The 19766-nt window shown below is 39.3% G+C and overlaps 1 protein-coding gene across 1 annotated transcript in view; it reads right to left on the minus strand.

The window, feature by feature from the left end:
• The window catches only part of REV1 (REV1 DNA directed polymerase), a 59355-nt gene extending 39804 nt beyond the window's left edge, over positions 1 to 19551 (minus strand). Inside the window, exons 1-4 of the mRNA XM_074168432.1 lie at positions 19334 to 19551; positions 5550 to 5616; positions 4586 to 4718; positions 3093 to 3261 (exon numbers count right to left, since the gene is read on the minus strand). Coding sequence (XP_074024533.1) covers positions 3093 to 3261; positions 4586 to 4718; positions 5550 to 5606 — 359 coding nt within the window. The 5' untranslated portion in view covers positions 5607 to 5616; positions 19334 to 19551. The remainder of the gene's footprint in view (positions 1 to 3092; positions 3262 to 4585; positions 4719 to 5549; positions 5617 to 19333) is intronic.
• Positions 19552 to 19766: the final 215 nt, after the last annotated feature.

Consider the following 19766-nt stretch of genomic DNA (forward strand, 5'->3'; position numbering starts at 1 on the left):
TGCCATTAAACACTGAAGAAACAGCAGTACTGAGTACCTCAACTTTTTCCATATCCTTTATCATGATGTTGCCCCACCATTCAACAGCTGGCCTGCTCCATTTGCTTCTGATACAGCTATAAATCCCCTTCAATGCTTTGCTAGTTTCCAAAAAAACAGTTACCGTGTTAAAGTAATATGGCATCGCTTCTGAAAGCTGTACTGTTGAAAGACCAGAAGTTTTTATTTATTCAAGTATTTTGCATTCTGAATCCTCATCAAAACAAGGAGTCCACAGATTTTGGTGGTAGCTCATTTTAGTGGTTAGTTATCCTTAGCCTCTGAAAAGTGATTTTATTATAAATGTCAAAGAATGTTTCTTAAAAGAATATCCAAATTTGAAAGTCAAGCTCTCAGATCAGTTTGTCAAAATTTAAACCTCCTATGTAACCTTAATTTGGCTTCCACTGGACATAGCACAACAACCTTTTCAAGCTACATAATTGTGTCATGTATTTTTCAAATAAAGGAAAATATATTTCTGAAGTTCTAAGTCTCTTCCTTCATTTGTTGCAGAAATGGAAAGGTAGCAAAAACATGCAACGAGGAGTGCAGAAAGAATGACTTCGTCGCTAAAGCAACCACACATTATTCTGCAATACTGCATTTTGCAACTACTGTTACTGCAGGATCTCTATGTGATGCTAATTAAACCAAAATTCTAGAGCTACTTGTATTTAACAACAAGTTTATGAGCGTCTGACTTTAGACCACAGTTCAGAATGTTCACAGTTCAAAATATGCAAAGCTTTTAATGGAGCAATAAACTTCAACATATGTCTTACCTTTCTTGTATAAGTAACGAAAAAAATCTTATCTTACATAGTTCACAGGGCATATTCCAAATTATTGACATTTTTGGTGTTTTACCTTAATGTCTTTTTGGTGACTCTCAAACAGAAAAATGAAAATAATAGCCATTGTAATAAATGCTGTAAGTTCATTAATCTTTGGAAAGCAGACAGACGCTACAGTGATAAGCACCAATAAAAGACAAGAATTAATTATTTATTCCATTATCAGCAAAGAATTTGAGTCCTATGCAGTAAGGAAGAACAGGGTTACAGAGACAAGAAGCAAAAAACACGGCACTGAATTAGCAATTTGCAACCTGAATTCAACCTCTTCTGTGAAGAGAATGTAGCAGGTACCATAGTGAAAAACCCATGTGATCATGTATTTAAGGACTAGATCATAATGTGTGTGCACAAAGCAATAAATCAAAGCTCCACAGACAAATGACCTTTTCATTTTGCAACCCTGAATGACAAGACTGAAGATCTAACAACACTGCTTTACCAGCAATTCATGACAGTAACATTTTGGGGTTGATTCTTAACCAAACTAAAAAAAACCCGAACCCATCATCCTGCACTAACATGATGTGCACAAGAATATTCAACAAATTTGGAACCTCTACATCCACTGCACTGATTTTCACCACCGGATCTACTGAGGAGAACATAATTTGGTATTCCATACACAGAGATAGAGTATTTAACCAGTGAGTTCTTCAATACTGTTGAGAGGAAGGGAAAAATGAGGGGCTGTCGTGAAATTAGCTTTTATTCCAGATTCTGACATGAACCCTGTTCTACTGAGACAATGAGTTCCCTGTCTCCTTGTGCCCAACCCCACATTTCTGTCTATACTCAGCTCTTCTGACTTATTCTACAGTACAACCTTCCAGAACCAGGAGATGCAGAACCCAAACACAAGACATCATAAGGAAAATTTTAGGAGACTGTATACATTAGGTTCTAGCAAGTCTCTACTAAATGTATACAAATTGATTTCTCCAACTTGGTTAAAATCATAACAAGTGTTAATGGCACAATGAAAACAGCCACATCTTTAAAATAAAAAAGCACCTAGCACCAGTTTTCCAAGTCCTTAAACTCATGGGAAAGGCCCTAAAACTGTTTAAGAAATGTACCAGAAGTCTTTTTCGAAAAAAAAAAATTAACCTTAACGATACATGACATGAAACAGCTGAATCCAAAGGACTGAAAATCAGCAAACTGAAAATAGGAACTGAAATAGGATTTTACAAGTATGTATGCAGAACAGTTCCTTGGCTGATTTTGCTGGCCATCTAGGAGAGAGGCTAGTTAAGAATAGCATGACACTGACAGAATGATTCCCAGAACGTATTCCTGCCTGTTCTGTTTCCCATGGGTTCCTCAGATGGAAGAAAACAGAAGCAAGCCAGATTAACTGCTCTCAGCCTGGCTATCACCTTTTCCAAGGACCTGATGACAACTTTAGTTTATCCTATATATTCTAGTGCATGGAGGAACCAAAGAACATAAATCCTTTGTAAATAAAACTTGTGAGGTGTTTTTTTTTCATTTTGGTTTTTTTGTTACAAAGTCACAACATGATAAATATTTAGATAGATTAATTTCAATTTTATGAAAATGCTTTTCAATTGACATTCTACAGATGAAATCATAGAATCATAGAATCGTCCAGGTTGGAAGAGACCCTTGGGATCATCGAGTCCAACCATCTACCCTACACTACAAAGTTCTCCCCTATATCATATCCCCCAACACCACATCTAAACGTCTCTTAAACACATCCAGGGATGGTGACTCAACCACCTCCCTGGGCAGCCTATTCCAATGCCCGACCACTCTTTCTGTGAAAAAAATGAAACTTACGCAATGCACAAGGCAAGAGGTTAAAAAACAATCACCCGGTACTTATTTAAGCAAACTGAGATGAAGGCTGGTCAATTGATTGGATATTAAATGCAATCAACAGTACAATGTTCAGTTTCCAGATATGCCTGAGACTTCATGACTTTCTGAATGAATAAGACTTTCTGAATGTTCTTAGTGAAGTTTCCTAAGGAACAATCACTAAGAAGTATAACTTCAATGTAACAGTGGTATTTTTCCTTAGCTGTTGCAAGGGTAGATTTATTTTTAACTAAGCCATAATCTCAAAATGCAATCTTCTATAATTTTTTTTTTCCAAATTTTTCTTCTTTTCTTCTTTTGCTTTCCAAAAGGACAAATCTGCAAAAGCAATAGACCTAAACTTACCTTTCCATGATCCACTCTGGCCGAACTACTTTTTCTCCTTTCAGTTCTTTTATTTTGGCATTGGGAAGATTTGTGGCAATGATGTGAGTTGTTTTTGATCTGGAATAATACACATGGTATTGGCCTCCATGCAACATCATTAGCCGTCTTAATTCATCAGCTGAGGGATCTATAAAAGGAAAACCAGAAATATTCCTGTTTTGTGTCAGCAAATACACTAAGAAAAACAATTTTAATTGAGAAATATGATGCCATGATCAGAAAGAGTGCAAACCATTATTTTTCTCCTGAAAAAACTTTCTAGTTCTTCAAGGAACAAATCAGAAAAATGTTTCTGAAGAAATGTAGAAAACTGTAGATAAAAATCAAGTATTAAATTAACTCACGTATCTTTTCACTAGAGTTTGGGAGAGTGGTTTATACACAGAAGTAATAGAAAACAATTAATATCAAAAGGGCTTAGCAACAGCACAGAACTCCTACTACAAAATTCCTGATTTACTGAAGCAGTTAACTCACTCTTTCTTTACCACGTTATTCTTCAGTTGTTACAGGGAACAGAGAATCTTAAAAACGAACATCTCTTATCCCCTCAATCATGTTAAAAAGGGTACTAATTTTGCAAACAGAGGTGGAAAAAAAAAAAAAAAAGAGCAGCTCTATTTAGGAATTAGTAACTTGAAGAATATGCAAATACTAGCTTTTTACTAAAGAAACTGCCTGTATTAAATAACTGATTCAGATACATTAATAGTTTAACATGTCAACCTTAACCTTTTTCAGTCCATTTGAGCCCTGTGCTCAAACCAGCACTGCTCCATATCACAGAAGCTGTACGCATCAGTTATGTAATACTCACAACATTCCTGGCATACGTCCCTGAAAAAGGCTTCTGGGAAGTTTCAAAAAGGTTATTAAGCCGCTTTACAGAACCCAGGAGAAATATGAACATAAGTATAGCAGATTAAGAATCTTACTTCAGTTAACATGCACTATCAGTTCATTGCAGACAATGCATATGTACGCCTTACCTCTTCTCTTGCTCTTCCTTCCACTATTAATGGGTTCGCTGTCTCAAGCATTATGCCACTCTGAGCAACAAAACCCCAACATATCCACCCAAACATAAATTTAATGCATACACTCCAAGTCCCATGCAACCATCAATTGTTTGGAAAACTAAAAATTTATGTAGGGGTATGGAGAAAGTTAAAATTCAAATAATAAGACCATGGAAAGGTGGAAAAATTTGCCATTTGTGTCAGTGACCACTCACATAAATGACTTAGTAAAGTAATACTTCTATTCAGAACCTAAATCTGATTTCATATTGAAAACCTTAATCGTGAAATACAAAGGTACATAATACACAAAACATATGCAGTAATTGTTATGTATTTACTTAGCTGCAAACTCATGTGTTTTACAGTTCCTTACTCCACTTAGGATGGCAAACAGAACAGAATGGATCCTTCAAAAAATAAACGCTTCACCTGTAAAGCCGTTGACATAGATGGCGACTCCACTAAAGATACTTGACGAATTTCCATCCCTCTGGTGCTGTATGGCTGAATCTGACCGGAATTGATCCTCCAATTTCTTAACCTTTGCAGACATGTACCCGCCCTAATGTTTAAGTTAAAACAAAACAAAAAAAAACCCCATGATGTTAGTCTTATTTTCTAACACTTACAGACAGAAACTGCTCAATTTTAAGAATGGAAAGGTAAGCAGCAATTCCTTCAAGTTGATTTTGGTTGACATACAAATGACATATTCTTTTTTCAAATAAAAAATAGCAAATTGTCCACCCTAAATTCTTATGTACAAGATAACTGCATCTTGTTACCATCATGGCAGGATTTATTTCATACTTCTTTTATCTTATTCTATAAGCAAAAAATTCTATCTATATAAAAATTCTTACAAGATAAAAAGAAAGAAGAAAAAAGATACAAAGGAATGGTGCCAGTTTGGATGCTAAATTGGAAGAAGCTCATTGCCTAAAGAAACAATGTAGAGAATATTCCTTTAGATCCATGTATTTCCAGTTCTTAAATACACATGAGACAGTAGTATCATAAATATTTATGTAAATTAGGTGCCTCAGTTATTGTTTGTCCAACTACATAGAATGTACTGGAGACAACCATAAATAGTTTTAAAAATTAGTTTAGTTTAGTTTAGTTTTTAAATGGTGATTTAAAGCTATTCATGGGTCTGCACTTATTAATAATGCAACTTAGTGGATTATTGTGAACAGAGACTTCAAAACCAGGTAATTTTAAAAATTTCTTTTGAACTTAATTATGTGTTTTCAAGTGAAGCAGAAGGGCTTAATTTATAGCATACCTTTAACATATATAACAAAATTGTAAACCCTTTTTAACCAGTGCCATCTACCTTACAAAAGAAAAAAGGCAAAAAAAAAACCAAAACACTTGGTTTTGAACATACCCATATTCCCCAGCCATCGCCATCGGCAGCCCGTTTCCGCCATCCACCCCGCCTCATACTGAAGCTTCTGCATAGGAAGAAAAATGCTTGATCAATTAAATGTTTACTAATGTCGTCGGTGGCATTTCAATGATGCATTACAGGCCATCTACAGATCACCACAAAGATTACATTTTTCGGAGCTTCACTGAAGTATATGAGTTTTACAGTTAACCTAGAAATGAAAAATAAAAAACCACTAAGTTTTGTAGTAATGCATACTGTAGCTCCTGCAATGTATCAAACACCACACATGCGTATTTTTTTTCTATCCACCCAGAACACACAAAACTCATTACAATGTTCAGTTTCCATTATGATTTATTAAATTATTCCTGTTCATCATACATCTCCTATAAAAAGGAGTAATAGAAGGTTCTTATTGCTACTGTTCATGCAAAATATTGCCTGAGTCAGGAACAATCTTTTATTTCCTATTTGATACTATCTGTATGGTGGGATACAGGCAAACAACTACTGGTACTAGAGACTGGAATAATTTCATCAATGGATTTACAGCTAATCATAAAATGTCCAAACACTTGTTGCTCCATTGCAATACATCACATTAAAACAAAAAAACCAAAGACCATCTCATGTTCAATGAAAAGCCAGTTATTTAAATGATCTAGTATGATCTATAGCTAGGTTTGTGATTTGAGTTTTTCTTTTTTTGTTTGTTAGTGTTGCTTAATAATAAATAAATAAATAAATATACCCAACTAGCTAAACTGCAGTTTTCTTTTATGCAAGACGCTTATCTCTGGACCATGAGCTGTACCCAGCAGTGTCCCCAGATGAGCTATTAATTGGCTAGAACAGAACTGGTGGAGGGAATAAAGAAATGTTTTGAACTGTGGCCAGATACTCACTGCACCCAAGTGATTCACATTAACTATAGCTGTTGTAACACTGATTTTAAAATATTGATTAATGATGTAATAAGATCATGAGGTCACTGCCTGCTATTACATCTCTCACTTTCTACTCTAACCAGTCCCCTAAAAAAACCCACTGTTTTGTCTTTTAGGGCTATCAGCTCTTAGAGTGTGAGGACAGCACTCTGAAACAAAAAGGAAAATTTAAGCCAGTCACCTTTATTTTATTAAATATGTAATTTCTATTCCTTTATCCTCCACAAAAATGCACAAACTACAGTTAATACTCAGAAATAAGACAACTGTTTTTTTTCATCCTTGTCTGCTTTTGAGAAGATACCTATTCTCTGGACTATCCACAGCATCATCCAATAATGGAACACAGAAGCCTCACTCAGTCCCCAGCCTACTGAAAAAACACATACAGCTGTGGATGGAGTTAACAATGCATTTTGGTAATTTTCCTATCCTTCGACTGCACTGTTCTGGAGACTGCCTCATTTATCACATTAAAATTTTGTTTCCTATGAACCTGGCTGAAAGCTGAATTCCAGCTTTTGACTCTTAAATCCTTTTGTTCTAGAGTTACCAAGCAGGCATACTCTGAAATCTGGATAAACCGCCTTGGATTGCAGGCCAGTTTGATTGCAGAACAAGATAGAGCTGCAGAGAAGTTTTCATAAATATGACCATTTTCATGGAATACTGCAAATATGCCAAATTAGGCAACAACAGAATTCTAGTCGAAGCAGGTATAACTACCTTGGAAAGACAAGCTTCAGTTGTATGTTTCAGGACATCTGCAAACACAAGAAGATCAAGATATACCTGGTTCTATTCTTACATTTGCTGTAATATGATACATAATTTACACACATATGAAGACTAATCACAAGTCAAGGAGATGACCTCTACAACAACCAAAACAAAGCAACCCCTCCTCAGGATGTTGCATTTTCTCTCTAGGTACCTGTATTTCTTACCCAGAGACCAATTTCCAAGACACTGGACTTTCTGTAATGAATTTTTAGTGGTTTGGATTATATCTAAAAGATACCACAGAACTCTTAAGGAGCAGTGAGAAAAATGAGAGGAGATGAACTAGATGACCACATGAAATACAAAATTGACTTTTTTCCTGTAGAGGACAGTACATACTGGAAATGGCTAGATTATTTCTTTCATACGGAAAATACGTATTTTTCCATCAGCTCAAGTCAACTGTAATTCAAATCTATCACTTCTGGCTAACAAGTTCTTGGAGAAAATAGCAAAGCGTAAGTTCAAGAAAAAAGATACTCATTAAAACATAATCTATTGCTTTCAGATATCATAGGTATCAAAGAAACAAAAGAATTTTAACTACTGATTACCCTTTCTCATTCTTAATAGAGGATGACAAAGTCTTAAAGGATGGCTGCAAAAAGGACACAGGCTCTCTCTTCACAAGGAGCCACATGGAGGTTGGACTAGACAGACTTTCGAGATCCCTTCCAATCCAGGCTGTTCTATGATTCTAAGTCTATCAAAAAGAAAATCTCATATGAAAAGAAACTCTTACTCTGAAAAAACCCCACAAAGAACCTTCAAGACTGTATGAAATGCACACTATGAGTCATGACGAAAACAGTCTAATAAAGATGTTCTTTATTCCAATCACTAAGTTCTTGAGAAGGAAGGATTTGATAGGTAGCTACTCTGACCCCTATATAGACAAGCTCTTGCTTAAACTAAAATATCTAATGCCTGATAAACTGGAGAACTGCCTTTATGTGAGTAAGGTTTTCTGAAACTTTGGAACACATTCAATTTTTATTCAGGACACTGGGATGTGAGGAAGAAAGATCTCTAGTCTAAAATCCATTAGGTCACACCACCACAAGCAGTAGGGCCAATCAAAATCAGAATCATAGGTATGTGCATGGGTTGATAAAACTAGAAATCAGAAAAACAGAACTACTTTAGGTTAGTTGTGTTAAAACCGCAACATAACAACTGTTCAGAAGTTGTCTTCCTAGAGCCTGCAAAACTAGAGAAGGTAGGCTATAATGCCTACTTACAATATCTGATGATGATTTACCATTTCCTTGGCAGATGTGATTTTTGAATCAGCCAGTCCACTTAAATTCTAAACACACAAATCAGGAACGTGGTACTTCAGTGATTACTGTATGTCTCTGGCTCATGTCTTAAGAGTTGTGGATTATTTTCGTAATGCTGATATGAAAACCTGGAAGACTAATTTCTCCCTTTGTAGTTCCAGGAACTGCATGATGAACTGAGGTTTCTGGACTAAGGAGAATCCTCACTTCTAAAGACTTGTGCTTACAGTGTGAATTTTTCCTTGAGAAGCAAGATAACCTCTACAGCTGCCTTGCTGAAACCTAAGGAACAAATGAGCATGAGAGACATCTTGCACAGGATATATTAAATCAGAGAAGTTAAGCAAGATTTGAAACATGCTCACTGATTCATGAAATAAGAAATGTAAGGATGACATGATGCTCCCTCTATAGGAATCATGATGAAGGGATGAGTAAAAGAAATGCTTTGTAAAGAACCCTTGAAGTGGGGCTGGAGAGAGAGAGGAAATCTAGAGGGGGGACTTAAACACCCATCACAAGCATTCCAATTTCAGACAAGAATTCATCTTTTTTACTATTATAGCACATAACTTGTTTCAGAACAGTTTTCTCTTTTTTCACAACTTAAAGAGCACAAACAAACAATGACTCAGTGAAAGTGAACCACCACAGTTACTAGCTGTCAGGGTATCTCTAGAGCCTGAAGGACAAGCTGTAAAGTGACCCTTCGCCCAGAGAAAAGCTTTTTAAATAAAGTGAAATGCTCATATTCTGGACTTGTGAACACAAAGAAATCTGCAGCAATAATTAAAAAAAAATAAAAATCCCAACAAACTCTGAAATTGCACAAAGGCCTGTAAAGCAGAAATAGTATTCCTACGAATAGAATTCAAGTTTTCAGTGCAAGAGAAAAAAACCTTTCAAGGAAAAAAAGAACAATCAAGAACTCCTGTGGCCAATATTAACATAATCTGGCCCTGCATCTCTTTCTAGACCACATTCAAATGGTAAAATCTTACTGTTCTACAAAATAAGAGTTCTTTTACTAAAATTCAAGTTTCTACTGGGCAATCCTTTTCAAAATTGAAGAGGTAAAACTAAGAGTTTTGATGCTTTGAACATGGCTGGCACCTCAAAAATATCCAATACGGTCCACTAGGAAAAGATAGGTAACATCCCTCTGTACATTGCTTCATAGGCCTAGCATTATACTTTCCAATCAGCAACTACTTAATCCTATTATTAAAGACTGTTAATCAAAGCCTACAGATCAGGTAATGGAATGAAATGTTAAGTCTACATTTTATGAATGCTATAAACATGTCTGTCTGTATAAAAGTTTGAGATTTTAGATGGCAAAACAAGGAATGTAGATGTTAATGTCGATGTTAAGTTAATATTTGTTTCAATCTCATCTGTTACACACAGTCTGATGCAGGACAGTTATTTGTTTAAAATACTTAAATTCAGAATGGTGTGTTTGTAAAACAAGTGGCTTTCCATTATTTCAGCCAGTTGAGATAACACAGAAAATGGACAAACCCAGACCAAACCCAAAAGTATTCTGGGGAAAAATGCTTGGGAGCATGGAATAGAGATCTCAATCACTCTGTAAGAAGTGAACATGGATCCTCATGTGTTTTTTAATTCCAGGGTCAGTACTAGTCCTGCCCAAACTCGAGTTGTCTCTGCCACACTTTTCAGCATTCCCTTTACCAGGTATATGGTGCAGAAACATTTCTGCTGCCTCTTCAAGTAGCCAACTCAAATCTGGCAAAATATACAATTTATAGCTCCACACTACAGAAAGCACATGAACTATCTCCAAAGACAAGATGAGGCTGCACTGTGACTCAACAAATAATCCTGCCAAATTTGTATCTACATACATGGCACAAGTAAATTCTAATCCAGATAATCCAATTTCAGGTAACTGAAAGCTGAGTGAAAGTGTAACACATTGTAACAGCTATTTTGCATTTCTGACCAGAGAGAACATCCTGCCAATGTCCTCTAATGCAAAAGAACTTGATTTAATTAACATATTCAAACACCACAAGCCTTATTCTTGAAGGTGTATGTCTGCTGCTAACGGAAGTATGGATATCTTGGGCCACTGCTAATGAGTACCAGAATCTTTTGCCTGAACCGTAGATTAAATCCATCCCTGCTCAGCAGGGCTTAAAAGTTGTTTCCATGAAGTGGGTATTTTGTGGCCTGTTTGAGTTTCATGCATCTACGTTCCAGTTCCCACATCAAACTCACCATTCTACTTGGCACTAGTCTGCAAGCTCTTTGAGGAAAGAACCATCTTACGTGTTTACACATTTCTCAGCACAAGAGATCTTGGCTGAGTCTTCTGGAAAAGAACTGCTGCTACAGGGTCTAGAACTGTTTTCTACCACATATTTGAAAAGTTTAGAATCTAGCAAAAGAACTTAAAAAAAAGTTCAAAAATTTTTTTAAAGATACTGTATTTTTAAATCCCTGTGATTTTAGACACATCAGAGTTAACATTACTGTTTCATATTAAAATGAACTAATTAGTATGTTGCAAAGCAACTGAATTTTATTCCAGGTGGGAAACAAACTCTCAGGGTGAAGTTTCTTAAGATGTTGAGTCAACTTGATGGCTGACTGCCACCAAAAGGAATGGTTCTGATATTCAACCTCAGCTGGCCTAACAGGCTTTATCCCTTCATCCCAACCTTTACACTACCTCCGAACTCACACAACCCCCATGTTCATACTGGTGCTATACGCAATTCATCTCACTAAATCAACAGAACTGATTTTAAAACAACAGCAGGTTAGTTTCCTGCTGAACTGACTCACAAAAGCAGCAGACAAAGCCAAAGGAGACAGGCCAGAAAAGAGGAATGGATGGGACTGTTTCTTTCATTGCCAGTGGGATCCTAAGATTACCTTAGCCATTTCTAGAAACTGCCTTTTAGGGTCAGGGCTATAGACAACTAACTGTGGTGTAAGTATGGACAGAGAGTTGACATGAGCTAGCTACCCTTCACTAACTAGCCCTGCTTATGTTCTCCCCCCACAATAAACAAGAGGGGTAGGCTACCTCACCTTTCCACAGGGTAAGAGTTTTCAGAGAAAGTTACAATCAAAAAGCCCCCCATCTTAGGCCACATCTGCCCATACGATAATCACTTCTAACTACAAGCACCTGATGTTACAGGGTCAACCACAAAATTCTGTTTCGCAGTTCAATCTCTGATGATATTTTAATGCAACAGAAATGAAATTAGCTGAAGGACACTTGAAAAAATCTGTCCCCAAAACCACTCAACACCACCTCCACCTCCTGTGAGTAAGCCTAAAAGTATAATTCAGGAAAGAACAATCATTAAAATCTTGGGCAAATTAAATATTAAACACAGAACTGTTAGTGAGTATGAGACATTCAGAAACAGTATTTTTCTAAAATACGCACATGTCATTAGCTGGAAAGGTGAAATACCATACGACCCACATAAAGCACGGAAAAATCCAAGTCCTTCAGAATCAACTCCTTATGTGTAGATGACTATTCTAAAACTGTGTTCTGTGCATACTTTCACTTGAGCTTGACAGCAAAGAAATGATATGCTGACCTTCAGTTCAATCACTCCCCGAGAAAGACACAGGAACTCTTTGCTCAACTAAACCAGTTTTCAAACTGACTATTTTTGCAACTCAAAATGGTCTTTATTTCCTATCAGTTTACTTTAACATCAAGGACTTTACATACAAGTAACAACTAATAGATACACATTCCTCTTGCTGGCAAATCATCACAATGATCTAAAGCAGTTGTACAGCAGGTAACCATTTATACAACAACTGTACAGGACAACAGTGTTTAGACCTTTTCACAACTGATTTGGAGTTCGAGACAGATTATTGTTTTAATTGTCACAACTTAAGGAACCATGAGCATGAGGTACAGAAAACAGCATCACTGCACCGTCTGCACCAGCTTTGAGCAATCTGTTTTCAAGAAGATACTCTTTTTGCTTTTATACATGGCATTTGAGATGGTTAGTTCTTTGAAAAATAGCAAGCCAGATTCAATTTGAGACCAACTGACAATGTTTCATTCCCCTCTAGGAATAACACTCAGTAGCAGCTACAGTCCATTTAGAGCTTGTCACAAATAGTGGTTTAACTTGGTTGAATTTTTCTTCTGCTCACAGAAGACTCTTGCTTCAGTTTCAACGTTTCTGCATTTTTTGGCAAAGTTTCCCCTCTCCTCCTTCAGAGCTCCTTAGTGATGAGTGGCTCTTCTTCATAAATTTTCATGGTTGTATTTAACCACATTGTATTATACCACTTTTTAGTTCAAATATCACCTCTTTGATACAACTGTTCTTATTGCCACAATACACTGGCAGATTTCAGCAGACTTCACCAGCTGGCTTCATTATTTCTCTTCTGTACTTATGTTCGTTTGGGGCTTCAACCCCAAGAGGACTTAGCACGCTCTAAATGCCACCTTCTCAATGCCTAAATTCCAGAATAAAATCCATTAAGTAAAATCAGAATAAAGAGCATAGCTTGTGGAACTAGGACTCTCAATAGCAACACAGTGAATGGATTGTAAATCACCAAAAGGAAATTCTCTTTCTCTCTTGGACTTGAGTATGCGAAACAATAAACAAGATGAGTATATGAGTTGGACAGTCTTCCTTCAAGCCCCTATGTTTAGCTGTCTATAGTATCTAGGAAGAGAGAACTGTGTTACTCTTTCCTTTGAGAAGGAAGAGTGGGATGTTCACTTTTCTACCTAATAAATCAATAGAACTTGTTTAGGAAGTTTTTAGTTTGTACACTCTTCAATCTGACGACAATCCAGTCCTACAACTTGCATCTTACACAAGAAGCCTATGCCGAGGCAGAGGTCAAGCAGTCAGTAGGCAGCATAAGTAAACCATGATCACTCCTCCCAAATAATGAGAAGAGTTGCTGCTGCCAAATGATTTAGGACTTCCAAAGACTTCCTAGGCACAACAGAAGGAAGTGTCCTTGTAAAGCTAAAGTAAAACTTCACAAGCCAGGAAAAGTGGGTCAGTGGAGGTATAATTGATTGAAATAAATAACTGGAAAATTTTTATGAAGTGATCAAAGCAATGAATCTGTGAATGCTCTGAATTTAACATAGAATTCAGAGGAACTGTGCTGGTGAAAACTTCTTCCGTACACTACCCTCAGTTTCCCCAGATTCCCTAGACTTCAGGCCAGCAAGTTGGTGAAATCTTGTCAAAAGAGACAACATATTTTTAATTGATTTTATGTATTTGTTTGGCTATACATGTGTGTATATATTCATGTGTGTGTATGTATGCACGCGAAACAAATCTGCTCTCTGAGCCAACGCTCTATGTAATGTAATGGGAAGGCACCACTTCTCCACAAGTTTTGGTTGGTTTCTTTTTTCAGAAGTGCCCAGAGCAGTTGTGCTTTATGCTCAACTCAGTGTTATCAGTGTACACTCAGCAGGTGCTGATCAGGCCAGGCTTTGGGAGGAAAAGGAAGAGGCAACACATCTACTTCGCAAATCTCAAGTGGTAGCTGATGCCAGATACTAAGGAGGACGCTCTCCCTACTCACATATGGGCAGCACTAACCACGTAGAGCAGTAAAACTCTAAGAACTCAAGTGACTAAGAACTAGCAAAAGTTGTGCATCTGATGACTACAGATGTAGATTTTCTGTTCATGGCAGCTTTTGAATGACATTACTTAATTCCAACTGACACTGCATAGTCATGTTCCCAAATGTTTTTCTGGATTTGCCTTTGAAACTCTCAAAGGTGCAAAATCTTTTTTGAAGTAAAAGCTTCACAAGATATGGCTTCCATGCTTAGCCTTGAAGTTTTAAGTTTCTGCTCAAGTTTCCTGTATCTTTCATTAGTCCATGAATATTACTTTTATCATCAACTCTGACCAACAAGATTAGGAGGAATCAGATGAAACTAGTAAGTGGAGAGTTCAAAACAAATGGAAATATTTTTTCATCTACTGCCTAGTTTATTTGTGGATTCTCTGACATAGGACACCAAGGATGCTAAAAGTCCATATGGGTTGAACAGATGAATGGAATAAAAAGCCATTAAAGACTGTTTGGGTTTTTTTTAAAGGTAACAAACTACAGTAACTCAGAATATAAAGGCAAAAGATGTCAGTATGTTTGTTTCTTTACTATTACCTAGGCAAACTTTTCATCTGATCCAATATATTCTCAAGTTTCCTTCTAGATTTAAAGGAAACCGAAAAGCCAGAGTACAGTGTTTCTGTGTTTTCCTGGAAAAACACAGTTCTAAGTTCTTAGGACAAAACAAAATGCTCTAATTCTTTAGGATTCCTAAACAAAACTGAAATCTGAATTGCATTCCTGGTCTGAAGTGCTTTTAAGTTGCTATTTTAAGTACCTCTGACATCCAACCAACAGTGTTACGCTGCTACTTAGTAGACACAGTTTGATACAAAAAAGGTTACAGAGAAAAAACGGCCTACCCTAGGCAAATACGATGTTTGTAAGAACTTAGGTTAAAAATCAGAGAAATTATGGGAATTGTTATGGAGGGGCAACACTTAAAACTTCAAATTCCTGATCAGCCAGAAATTAGAATGAAGAGTCATCACCCCCCTACCCCGCCCCTGTGTTTGTTTTATAAGAGGATTCTTGGAACTGCTTACCAAATAATGCAATTGCAGCATGGAAATCTAGGAAATAGTGACTGAAAAGCCCCTCTTTACAGTTTCCCAATGCTCTAACGTTTCCTGGAAACAACAGGCAGATTCAGAAACCAGGAACAGTATCCTTTCAATACAGACAATTAATTTAGTTTTTTACTTCAACTGGGAGTTGCATTCAAAAGCATAAAATGGTAAAGTATCTTTACTCTACTTGGTAAACTGCATTATCATTTACCTTACATGCCACAGGGCCATGCGCTTTCCCATTTGTATGCATTACCAGCAGTTTCATTACTTCCTTTAAACAGCAATAGCTCCTAGGTTTCCAAAATGATGTAAGCAGAGCACAACCGTTTGTCCAAGGTGCTGACTCATCACGCCCTGGACTAACAGCTGATCTGAGTCACGACAAAAAGACGAAGACATGAACATCGTGGACAGAACTTTATTTTACTTTGGATATTCACTGACAACTAGAACCTGACTAAAAACTGTTAGCAATAGTCCCCATAATCCTGCCAAAATACACTGCATACCTCACACTGCCAGAATAATGCCAATCTCTAAGTCAATATGGAAAAACCTTGGAGCAGTTGTCAGCCTTATCCTGGACATTTTCAGCACTGCGTTCACATTTTGGCATTCAAATCAACCTACTTGCATTTGCAAGAAAGCCTCTGCAAGGTACCTGAGCAGCGTCTTCTTCTAAGCAAAATTAGCTTTCTCTTTTTCAGGATTATTTACTTAGAAATCAAGAAGCTGAAAAAGTCTGCATGAATTCAAGCAGACCAAATAAGGAGGTTACAGCTGATAATTTCCTTTATGTTGGAATTTGGTTAAAGTATTTCCTGATAGATGAGAACGGAAAGCAAAACCAACACAAAAGAGTGAACCACAATGCAACTAAGCTTTACTTATGCAAGCAATTGAATTTCAAACCACAGCTTCAGCACTATTAAATAGGTAGAATGCCAACTGGGAGACCTGAAGCTCTGACATAGGAAACGAGTCCCGTACACACACCCCCTTCCCCCCCCCCCCCCAAAAAAAAAAAAAACCCAAACAAACAAACCCAAAATATTACTTCCTCCAAAAGCTAACACTGACAGTCAGGGACCATGGGTCAGCTTAGGCACTTACAGCAAAGAATATGGAAGATGAAACAACGCTTTCTATGGGTAGAAGCGTACTTCTACAAAGTAGAAGTATCTCCTAGATGAATTTAATGGTCACAGAGTCCTTAACTACAGCAGCAGCAGTCCTTCAGCTAGTTTTGAAAATACAGCCCAGAATTTAAAGCTGTTCTACGCACTCACCTCTCTTCCACTGAAAAATCAGAAAGAAGCTTTTCCTAACTCTGACTTCTATCTTACAAGCAGCAGTTACTCCACATGAAATACAGAAGCAGTGGGACCACAGACATGGGAGGCTCTCCTCCCTAAAAGCATTTGTGTCTCCAATTAAAATACTGTTTGGTTTCCACAACAGAGCAGAAAGCCGCTCTCAGGGAGAAGCACAACACAAATTTATATCTTAAAAAAAAAAAAAAAGACACTTGCACAAGTATACTATATCACACATTTGAGAATTCCTCATGCTTTTCCGCATCTCCTTAGATTTGCTCTCTTACTTTTAACTTTCTTTATAACTCCATGGCCGCTCTCATTTCTATTTGCTCCCAGTTTGTCCTCATTTTGCTATGCGTAGGTAAACACATGGCACTATCACCAAATTAATCTACACTGTATTCTTGAGGGAGGGTTTCAACATTTGGATATTTAGCTCCCTTGTTATATCTATACCAGGGAAACATGTTGCTAAGAGCTGACAGAGATCTCAGTGATAATACACACCTTTTAATTAAAACAGAAAAATATTCAATACAAAAAAAATTCACTCTTCATGAAATAAGAGCTAACAAATTAAATGGGGAAATGTCAGGGTCAGGCAAGTTATTCTTTTCCTGCTTGTCCTGAACAACTGATTTATTAAAAAAAAGGTATTAATTTTTTCTATCTACTTAAAACCAGTTTTTGTGTTTGCATCACTACTACTTTTTAATCTCTCTAGTAACTGAAAGGGATGGCAGAAAGATTTAAAATTTGCCATGAAACTTCTTTAAAAAAAGATATCTGGGTCAATGGATCAGAAAAGACTAATCAAAATAAGCACTCAGTTATAATACACTGTCACTGCATCAGAACAGGCTCTGACTAAAAAAGAGTACATATATGGTATCCAGAAAGATGCTGGTGCTATGTTTGAAAGGCCAACCACCAAATAATGTACTGAAGACACACATGCTGTACACAGAAAAATGTATAATCAGTTTACTATTGAGGCTTGAAATACGCTAATGTTTTTTTCCTATTAGAGCTTTACTTTTAAAACAATCTATCTTCAAGTAGTTAAACATCAGTAAGTCACAGGGCAGGTGTCTGCATGTGCCTCTACTAATGCTGTCCTACCAATGACCTCCACTCTGACAGCTTGGGATTATTTACTAACAGGGATTTGGTACCTTGTCCAGCAGAAGAAATGGACTGAATGAAAGACCACCATGGTGGGAATGGGTAATAACTACACGTTTGAGACAAGATGGCAAAGAATTTGTCAGATATTTGGATTTCTGTGTTAAATGCCACAAACAGCAAGTAAGACAGAACTACTCCAGAAATAAATTTTAACTATAACCTCTTGCAACTAACGGTAATTAGGCAAGTGTTTAAAACAGTTCTATCTGAGCAACAAGAGCATCTAAATGAATAAAGAATTCAGACTGTAAAATTACAATCCCTTGGTTTTGCTTCTTTGGACTACAGAATCAAATTTGAGATTGGACCTGGATCTTAAATCAAGATGCAGAACACACATCAACTCAGCTTTTCATGAACAAAATCTCTCATTAACACAAGCAGAGTATTCACAGCCCTGTCATCCTGAGGACTTTGATTTTAAACAATCAGAAATAATGGAATACTACAGCACGCAATACACAGGTTTCCTACCAAAAAAACTGCATGTTTGTCATATTATCTTTCCTCTCCCTTCTTAAGGTTAACACGCTATTACCGTGCATCCCCCATCAGGGGCTTTTTGCTCAGTGTCACAGGTCAAATCAACGGTAAATACACAGCAAAAGGCATCAACATTAGATGGGGAAGAGATGAAGAAGCATCGGCGATCGCATTTGTCCCTCGGTGTTTGTACGCCCAGGCTCACTTACCAAGCACAGGTCCTCCCCCTTTCCGCACACGGGTTATACCCGGCACTATTGCTCAGCAAATACAACTTGTGACAAACACGATGGAAAACCGCAGGGTTTTTTTTTTTTTTTTTTTGTACATGCTGCTACAGCCCAGCCCCACGGCGCGTGGCGTGCCCGAGTGGGCAAGGCTGCGCCAGGGCTTCCCTTCCTCCTCCTCCTCCTCCTCCTCCAACCTATTTCCCTGCAATGACCCCTTGGCTGGCAAAGCACTGGCGGCACCGCTCCGGCTCTGCCTGGGGGGAGCCGTGTTGTGTCTGCGGCGCAGGCCCCATGTGACAGACAGACAGACAGACGTACGTACGCACACACCGGTGCGGCGGCTTGGGGGGGGGGGGGGGGGGGGGGGGAGAGCGGGTGGTGGGATGTGGGAAGGGGCGGGGGTTGACCCCCAGCCACGCACACACCTGGCACACCCGCGCCAACTTGCGGGGCGCGCGCCCCCGCCCCCCCGCGCGCGCCCAAAGGGCCCGGCCCCCCTCCCCCCACCCCCCGCGCGACGGCCCCCCGCGCCGGTTACATAACCCCGCGCGCCACGCTCCCCCTCCCCCCACCCTTGCGCCCCGCCGAGCCCCGCGCTGGGGAAGGGCTGCGGCGGAGGGGCCAGGCCGCTGGGCCCAGGGAGGGGCCGAGGGCCCAGGCCAGGGGCCGCGGGCCCCGCCGCCGCCTCAGGCTGCCCCCTCCTTCCACCCCGCCGCAAGCCACCCCCCGCACGGGGGCGCGCTCACCAGCGCCGGGTGGCCATGGGCGGAGGGGGGCGGAGGACGAGCCGGGAGTGGGAAGGCGCCCGCTCCGGCAGTCCCGCGCCGCCGCTGCCGCTCACCTTTCGCCGCGTCCCACACGCACATTCCGCCCTGCCGGGCCGTGTGGTGGGGGGCTTCACATGGCGGCTCCCCCCCGGCACAGACGCAGGCAACCACCACCTCCTGCCCGCCTTCTTCCTCCTCCTCAGCTCTCAGCGCCGGCCGCGCTCTCCCTCCCTCCCTCTCTCTCTCTCTCTCCCTTCCTTCCTTCCTTCCTCCCTCCCTCCTTCTCTCCCCCCTCCTTCTCCTCCCCCTCTCGGTGTCCCCAGCAGCCAACCCCTCCTCCCCCCCCCCGCCCTTCCTGCGAGCGCGTCACGAGAGAGTCTCGCGCCACCAACCGCCGCTCGGTCAACAAGCAGCGCGCGCCCGCGGGGCGCCCCCTAGCGGTTCGCCCCCCGCAGAAAGTCGCGTGCGGCGGCGGCGGGGCCGCCGCTGAGAGGGCTGGGGGAGCGG

Source organism: Numenius arquata, chromosome 1 (assembly GCF_964106895.1).
Source record: "Numenius arquata chromosome 1, bNumArq3.hap1.1, whole genome shotgun sequence".
Taxonomy (NCBI): domain Eukaryota; kingdom Metazoa; phylum Chordata; class Aves; order Charadriiformes; family Scolopacidae; genus Numenius; species Numenius arquata.